At 46.5% G+C, this 8,291-nt stretch overlaps 3 protein-coding genes across 3 annotated transcripts in view; 1 reads left to right on the top strand and 2 right to left on the bottom strand.

Moving 5' to 3' along the window:
• Positions 1 to 8,291, top strand: part of alpl (alkaline phosphatase, biomineralization associated) — a 30,922-nt gene that overhangs the window by 1,422 nt on the left and 21,209 nt on the right. Inside the window, exon 2 of the mRNA XM_062965757.1 lies at positions 7,063 to 7,171. Within this exon, the coding sequence (XP_062821827.1) occupies positions 7,117 to 7,171 (55 nt within the window). The 5' untranslated portion in view covers positions 7,063 to 7,116. The remainder of the gene's footprint in view (positions 1 to 7,062; positions 7,172 to 8,291) is intronic.
• The window catches only part of ece1 (endothelin converting enzyme 1), a 96,060-nt gene that overhangs the window by 70,535 nt on the left and 17,234 nt on the right, over positions 1 to 8,291 (bottom strand). The gene's annotated exons all lie outside the window — the stretch shown is intronic.
• On the bottom strand, positions 1,209 to 4,583 carry LOC134294487 (ribosome-binding protein 1). Its single transcript, XM_062965758.1, has one exon. The coding sequence runs from the start codon at positions 4,581 to 4,583 to the stop codon at positions 3,087 to 3,089; it is 1,497 nt and encodes a 498-aa protein (XP_062821828.1). The 3' UTR covers positions 1,209 to 3,086.

Raw genomic sequence — 8,291 nt, 5'->3', positions numbered from 1 at the left:
AATTATTATGTTGCCAATGCTATTTTGCACTTTATTGTCCATTTCTACCGGCACATTCTGTTCTGGATTTTATGAATTAGTCTCCTGTTTTAATATTGTATGTTTTTTTTTTTCATATGCTTCTTGCTGATTTTAACGATTGTTTTATTGCTATTGATGTTTTACTGGTATAATTGTTTTATAGTTGTGTTATTAATATTGATTGTTTTATCAGGCTAGGCCCCATGTAAGCCACCCCGAGTCCCTTCGGGGAGATGGGGCGGGGTATAAAAATAAAGTTATATTATTATTATTATTATTATTATTATTATTATTTAGTGTTTATTATTATTTTTTATTGGGTTGCTAGGAGACCAAGTGGGTGGAGCTTTGCCTTCTAACTGGCAGCAATTGGATAAAAGCAATTATTCCTCTCCCTCTAATTAGGACTTTATTTTTCTTTTCTTTTTGTTGTATCAACCTTGAGGCATGGATGATGGGTTGTGTTGTCAAATTTCGAGGTTGGGGGACCTGTAGTTTTGTTGTTTTGTCCGTTGCCCTGATGCCATCACTCTTTTATATATATAGATTAACGTAGTTAGACATACTTTTAATGGCCGGCCACTTGGAGTCTCCTTCGGGAGAGATAACGCAAGGTATAAATAAACGACAGCAACAATAATAATACCCACATAAGGTTGCTGTGAGTTTTCCGGGCTGCCTGGCCATGTTCCAGAAGCATTCTCTCCTGACGTTTCACCCACATCTATGGCAGAGGTTGCGAGGTCTGTTGGAAACTGGGCAAGTGGGGTTTATCTATACTATCTTGGGGACCCAGCGGTGCCTGGGTTCTTAGAAGGCGGCATTGTTTGTTTTGGGATATTCGGTAATATCACTGAAGTTTGGTCCAGATCTGTGGTTGGATGGGTCCAGGGCTCTCTGGATAAAGGGGAACTACAACTCCCAAAACGAAGGTCCATTCCCCTCAACCCCTGCAGTATGTTCAGTTGGTCACATGGGGCTTCTCTGTGCCCAGTTTGGTCCCAGTCCGTTGTCGGTGGGGGTCATAGTATCAGTGAAGGGACTGCAAGTCCCATCATCCGTGGCAAGTTTGGTCCAGATCCATCGTTGGTTGGGTTCGCAGTGCTCTCTGGATGTAGGTGAACTACAACTCCTGTAAATCATGGTGAATTCTCCCCAAACCTCTTGTTCAGTTGCTGATCAATTACTCTGTTTATTTGTTTATTTAATTTATACACCGCTCTTCTCCCCCAGGGAGAATTTTCCATGTTAACTGGGTGCCATAGGAAAGGGTAGGAAAGGGTTAAGGGAGAGGCTGTGCAAGTGGAGCAGAGCACCACACAAGAGTCCAGAGTAAAGGCAAACAGTTTGTTGTAAAAACACACAATAGTAAAAAAAAGCAGGGATACAGAATTAAGGTGTAGAATCCAAAAGGTCAGCAGTCAAATGTCTCTTGTCAATCCAAAAGCAAGGCAGTTCAAGAATAGTCCCAAAATCCAAAAGCAGCCTCAGTCCATAAGCAACACTTGAACAAGGCTACACAACATGAACACAGAAAAATTCCCAGAATACGTGAATCCTAAAACCAAGAAAAGAACTAGAGGACCCAGGCCTGGCTGTAACTTGAAAGCGACGTTGCCTGAACTGAAGAGCAAAGAGCCCGTCGGCTCCTAATAAGCAGACATGAAAGCATGATGTCTCCCCTGCAATTGTGGCTTCCTACGAGGCCGTGTTGATCTACGAAGCTGGCTCTCTGCTCGGATCTGCAGGCAAGCCTTCTGGCTCAATGTCACCAGGTGTGTTCCCATGAGAGGTTCACATCAATTGGGCTAGACTCCTTATCTGGAGAGGAGGATCCCACCTCCCGTGGCTGGCCGGCCTTGAGGTTCAGAGGCAATTCCATTCCCAGGCCCTGCGTCTGTGCCTGCCTTTCTGCCTCAAACAGTTTCACTTTCTGGCTCTGCACCGGAATGAATCCCAGGAAAGCCCACAATCCCATCTGACTCCAAGTCATCAGTGAACCCATCAGCCCCTGACTGCTGGGACTGCTGCTGGACTACACGGCTTTGCCTTTCCTTTCAATTCCATGCCTTTCCTATCCTTGCCTTAGCCTTTCCATTCTTGCTTTGCTTTGCATTTCCTTTCCATTCCCTTCCTTGCCTTTTCTCTCCTTTCCATGCCTTGCTTTGCTTTGTTTTGCTTTGCCTTGCATTACCTTTCCATGCCCTTCCTTGCCGGGCTGTGGCGCAGCTGGCGAGTAACCAGCTGCAATAAATCACTACTGACCGAGAGGTCATGAGTTCAAAGCCCCCGACCATGAAATAGCCCGGCTTGCTGTTGACCTATGCAGCCCCGAAAGACAGTTGCATCTGTCAAGTAGGGAAATTTAGGTACGCTTTATGCGGGAGGCTAATTTAACTAATTTACAACACCATAAAACTGCCAGCAAAACATGAGGAAAGGAATGAGGAAGTACAGCCACTAGTGGACGGTGAAGCAACAGCTCCCCCTGTGGCCGGAATCATGCAGCTGGGGAAAAAAAGTTAAATGCCTCTGTGTCTGTCTATATATGTTGTTTGTCTGTTGGCGTTGAATGTTTGCCATATATGTGTTCATTGTAATCCGCCCTGAGTCCCCTTCGGGGTGAGAAAGAAGGGTGGAATATAAATACTGTAAATAAATAAATTTTCTTTCCTTGCTTTTCCTTTCCTTTCCTTTCCATGCCTTTCCCATCTTTACCTTTCCGTTCCTATCCTTGCCTTGCCTTTCTATGCCTTCCCTTTTCTCTCCTTTCCAAGCCTTCCCTTCCCTTCCCGTCCCATGACTTTCCTATCCTTGCCTTAGTCTTGCTTTGCTTTGCTTTGCATTTCCTTTTCTCTCCTTTCCATGCCTTGCTTTGCTTTGCCTTTCATTACCTTGCCTTTCTTGTTCTTGTTCTTCCTTTCCTTTCCTTTCCTTTCTTTTCCTTTCCTTTCCATGCCTTGCCTTGCCGTGCTTTGCCTTCCCTTTCCTTTCCTCTCCTTTCCATGCCTTGCTTTTCCATGCCTTGCCTTGCCTTGCTTTGCTTTGCTTTGCCTTGCCTTGCATTACCTTTCCATGCCCTTCTTGCCTTTCCTTTCCTTTCCTTGCCTTTTCCTTTTCTTTCCTTTCCTTTCCATGCCTTTCCCATCCTTGCCTGGTCTTTCCCTGCCTTGCTTTTCCTTTCCTTTCCATGCCTTTCCCATCCTTTCCTTTCCTTTCCATGCCTTTCCATGCCTTGCCTTGCCATGCTTTGCCTTCCCTTTCCTTTCCTCTCCATGCCTTTCCCATCCTTTTCTTTCCTTTCCTTGCCTTGTCTTTCCATGCCTTGCCTTGCTTTGCCTTTCCTTCCCTTTTCTCTCCTTTCCTTTCCATCCCATGCCTTGCTTTGCTTTGCCTTGCATTACCTTTCCATGCCCTTCTTGCCTTTTCTTTCCTTGCCTTGCCTTGCCTTGCTTTTCCTTTCCTTTCCATGCCTTTCCCATCCTTGCCTGGTCTTTCCCTGCCTTGCTTTCCTTTCCTTTGCCTTTCCTTGCTTTTCTTTTCCTTTCCATGCCTTTCCCATCCTTGCCTGGTCTTTCCCTGCCTTGCTTTTCCTTTCCTTTCCATGCCTTTCCATGCCTTGCCTTGCCGTGCTTTGCCTTCCCTTTCCTTTCCTCTCCATGCCCTTCCTTGCCTTTTCTCTCCTTTCCATGCCTTGCCTTCTTGCCTTGCCTTGCTTTGCTTTGCCTTGCATTACCTTTCCATGCCCTTCTTGCCTTTCCTTTCCTTTCCTTTCCATGCCTTTCCCATCCTTTCCTTTCCTTTCCATGCCTTGCCTTGCCGTGCTTTGCCTTCCCTTTCCTTTCCTCTCCATGCCCTTCCTTGCCTTTTCTCTCCTTTCCATGCCTTGCCTTCTTGCCTTGCCTTGCTTTGCTTTGCCTTGCATTACCTTTCCATGCCCTTCTTGCCTTTCCTTTCCTTTCCTTTCCATGCCTTTCCCATCCTTTCCTTTCCTTTCCATGCCTTGCCTTGCCGTGCTTTGCCTTCCCTTTCCTTTCCTCTCCATGCCCTTCCTTGCCTTTTCTCTCCTTTCCATGCCTTGCCTTCTTGCCTTGCCTTGCTTTGCTTTGCCTTGCATTACCTTTCCATGCCCTTCTTGCCTTTCCTTTCCTTTCCTTTCCATGCCTTTCCCATCCTTTCCTTTCCTTTCCATGCCTTTCCATGCCTTGCCTTGCCGTACTTTGCATTCCCTTTCCTTTCCTCTCCATGCCCTTCCTTTCTTTTCCTTTCCTCTCCTTTCCATGCCTTGCCTTCCTTTGCTTTGCTTTGCTTTGCATTACCTTTCCATGCCCTTCTTGCCTTTTCTTTCCTTTCCTTTGCATTTCCTTGCTTTTCTTTTCCTTTCCATGCCTTTCCCATCCTTGCCTGGTCTTTCCCTGCCTTGCTTTCCTTTCCTTTGCCTTTCCTTGCTTTTCTTTTCCTTTCCATGCCTTTCCTATCCTTGCCTTGTCTTTCCATGCCTTGCCTTGCCTTGCCTTGCTTTGCCTTTCCTTCCCTTTTCTCTCCTTTCCTTTCCATCCCATGCCTTTCCCATCCTTGCCTGGTCTTTCCCTGCCTTGCTTTTCCTTTCCTTTCCTTTCCTTTCCATGCCTTTCCCATCCTTTCCTTTCCTTTCCATGCCTTGCCTTGCCGTGCTTTGCCTTCCCTTTCCTTTCCTCTCCATGCCCTTCCTTGCCTTTTCTCTCCTTTCCATGCCTTGCCTTGCCTTCCTTTGCTTTGCCTTGCCTTGCATTACCTTTCCATGCCCTTCTTGCCTTTCCTTTCCTTGCCTTTTCCTTTTCTTTCCTTTCCGTCCCATGCCTTTCCCATCCTTGCCTGGTCTTTCCCTGCCTTGCTTTTCCTTTCCTTTCCTTTCCTTTCCTTTCCTTTCCTTTCCTTTCCTTTCCATGCCTTGCCCTGCCGTGCTTTGCCTTCCCTTTCCTTTCCTCTCCATGCCCTTCCTTGCCTTTTCTCTCCTTTCCATGCCTTGCTTTGCTTTGCCTTGCCTTGCATTACCTTTCCATGCCCTTCTTGCCTTTTCTTTCCTTGCCTTGCCTTGCTTTTTCTTCCCTTTCCGTCCCATGCCTTTCCCATCCTTGCCTGGTCTTTCCCTGCCTTGCTTTTCCTTTCCTTTCCTTTCCATGCCTTTCCCATCCTTTCCTTTCCTTTCCATGCCTTGCCTTGCCGTGCTTTGCCTTCCCTTTCCTTTCCTCTCCATGCCCTTCCTTTTCTCTCCTTTCCATGCCTTGCTTTGCTTTGTTTTGCTTTGCTTTGCCTTTCATTACCTTTCCATGCCCTTCTTGCCTTTTCTTTCCTTGCCTTGCCTTGCCTTGCTTTTCCTTTCCTTTCCTTTCCATGCCTTTCCCATCCTTGCCTGGTCTTTCCCTGCCTTGCTTTTCCTTTCCTTTCCATGCCTTTCCCATCCTTTCCTTTCCTTTCCATGCCTTGCCTTGCCGTGCTTTGCCTTCCCTTTCCTTTCCTCTCCATGCCCTTCCTTTTCTCTCCTTTCCATGCCTTGCCTTGCTTTGCTTTGCCTTGCCTTGCATTACCTTTCCATGCCCTTCTTGCCTTTTCTTTCCTTGCCTTGCCTTGCTTTTTCTTCCCTTTCCGTCCCATGCCTTTCCCATCCTTGCCTGGTCTTTGCCTGCCTTGCTTTGCTTTGCATTTCCTTTCCTCTCCTTTCCATTCCCTTCCTTGCCTTTTCTCTCCTTTCCATGCCTTGCTTTTCCATGCCTTGCTTTGCTTTGCCTTTCATTACCTTTCCATGCCCTTCCTTGCCTTTTCTCTCCTTGCTTTTCCTTTCCTTCCCATGCCTTTCCTTGCCTTGCCTTCCCTTTCCTTTCCTTTCCTTTCCATGCCTTCTCTTCCCTTTCAGTCCCATGCCTTTCCCATCAAGAAAACGTCAAGAAAATGTCAAGAAAACCAAGATCATGGCAACGAGAAAACGTGGAGGCAGGGACAGACTTTATATTTCTAGGTGCGAAGATTCCTACAGCCGGGAAATCAGGAGCCGTTTCCTTGTTGGGAGGAGAGCCATGGCCAACCTGGACCAAAGAGTGAAGAGCAGAGACACCACACTGGCCACGAAGGAAGGAAGGTCCGCCTAGTGAAAGCCATGGTCTTCCCCAGAGTGACCTATGGATGCGAGAGCTGGACCCATCCCATCCTTGCCTTGCTTTGCTTTGCCTTTCCTTCCTCCTCGTCCTGCCAAATGGCCGGCCTCCAGCCTGGGCTTTCTCACAGGGTATTGCTGTTGCTCAGCGGGGATAATCCCGGGAATTAGCCGCTGATCGGCCCACAAAGCCACAGGTGTCCTGGGCAGGAGCCAATGCCCTCGGCCCGTCCGCACGGAGGAGCTGATGCGGTTTGGCGCCCCTCTGGCCCCCTGGACGCTCCCCGTTTCCCAGCCACGGCTTTCCCGTTGTCCCAGCTGCCGTTGCAAGGCCCCGTTTCCCTCCCTCTTAGGTCAATTCCTGCAAATGCAAGAAACAGAGGAGAGGGTTCAGGCTTTTCCTTGGGAAAGCAAGACTTCCCGAATCAATGACCAGGAAGTGGAGCTGCGTTGCGGTTGTGCTTTCCCAGAAGGATGACAACGGCGACAACAACACCCTTTGCATTGACGCCACAATTAATCCGAGAACCCGATTTGCAGCTTTAATGCGATGACAGGCCTCCGAAGGCCAAACACTCATATCTGACAAAGTGCCCAAATGGCCTGGGCTTTCACGTCCTCTTGATGACACTCTAGTAGTAGTCATACCATAGTAGTAGTAGTAATAATAATAATAATAATAATAATAATAATAATAATAATAATAATAATAATAATAAGGTTTTGGGCTCCTCATGCACATGACTCGTCCAAGTCTGACCCATTTTTCTTGTACTTTCAGCATCAAAAGGTTTGTGTCCAAGCTTTGCTGTGCTGGTCCTACAACTCTTTTGAGGATGATATAATAATAATAATAATAATAATAATAATAATAATAATACATTGTTGTCTTTTCTTTTGCCTTCATTCAGAAACATCTGGGTTTGTGTTCGAATTGTGCCCCTTCTGCACTCCTTGGTATCAACATGACGCTCTTGCTTTTGACATTGCAGCTGGGATTGGCCCTCGCTTTCGTTCCTGGTGAGTAATTTGGAATCACTATACTATTATTATTATTATTATTATTATTATTATTATTATTATTATTTTATTATGACACAGCAAACAAGATAGATATGCTGGATTTCGTTTCGCAAAACCACAAGTCAAACACTTCCCAAGTGTCTAGGACTGTGTGATTTATTTTCGGATGATGCGCGCAGATCCCAGTCAGGTGGCCTTTTGCAGTTGGCAGATCGTGATTTTGTCAATGTCAGTTGTTTCCAAATGCCGGCTGAGATCTTTTGGCACAGCACCCAGTGTGCCCATCACCACCGGGACCACCTGCACTGGTTTCTGCCAGAATCTTTGAAGTTCAATCTTGAGGTCCTGATAGCGGCTGAGTTTTTCCTGTTGTTTTTCGTCAATGCGACTGTCACCTGCGATGGCAACATCAATGATCCAAACCTTGTTCTTTTCCACAACTGTGATGTCTGGTGTGTTGTGTTCCAGAACTTTGTCAGTCTGGATTTGGAAGTCCCACAGTATCTTTGCGTGCTCATTTTCCAAGACTTTTGCAGGTTTGTGATCCCACCAGTTCTTTCCTGCTGGGAGGTGGGACTTGAGGCATAAGTTCCAATGAATCATTTGGGCCACATAGTTGTGCCTCTGTTTGTAGTCTGTCTGTACGATTTTCTTACAGCAGCTGAGGAGATGATCCATGGCTTCATCAGCTTCCTTGCAGAGTCTGCATTTTGGGCCATCAGCTGATTTTTCGATCTTGGCCTTGATTTAATTTGTCCTGATGTCTTGCTCCTGGGCTGCAAGGATCAGGCCTTCTGTCTCCTTCTTCAGGGTCCCATTCGTGAGCCAGAGCCAGGTCTTCTCCTCATCAGTTTTCCCTTCAATTTTGTCAAGGAACTTTCCATGTAATGTTTTGTTGTGCCAGCTGTCAGCTCTAGTTTGTAGTGCGGTTTTCTTGTACTGGTTTTTTGTCAAGGAACTTTCCATGCAATGTTTTGTTGTGCCAGCTGTCAGTTTTAGTTTGTAGTGCGGTTTTCTTGTACTGATTTTTTGTCAAGGAACTTTCCATGCAGTGTTTTGTTGTGCCAGCTGTCAGCTCTAGTTTGTAGTGTGGTTTTCTTGTACTGGTTTTTTGTCT

This window comes from Anolis carolinensis, unplaced genomic scaffold (genome assembly GCF_035594765.1).
Source record: "Anolis carolinensis isolate JA03-04 unplaced genomic scaffold, rAnoCar3.1.pri scaffold_15, whole genome shotgun sequence".
NCBI lineage: Eukaryota > Metazoa > Chordata > Lepidosauria > Squamata > Dactyloidae > Anolis > Anolis carolinensis.
Note: the sequence above shows the minus strand (reverse complement) of the source record. Positions and strands in the feature narration are given on the sequence as shown.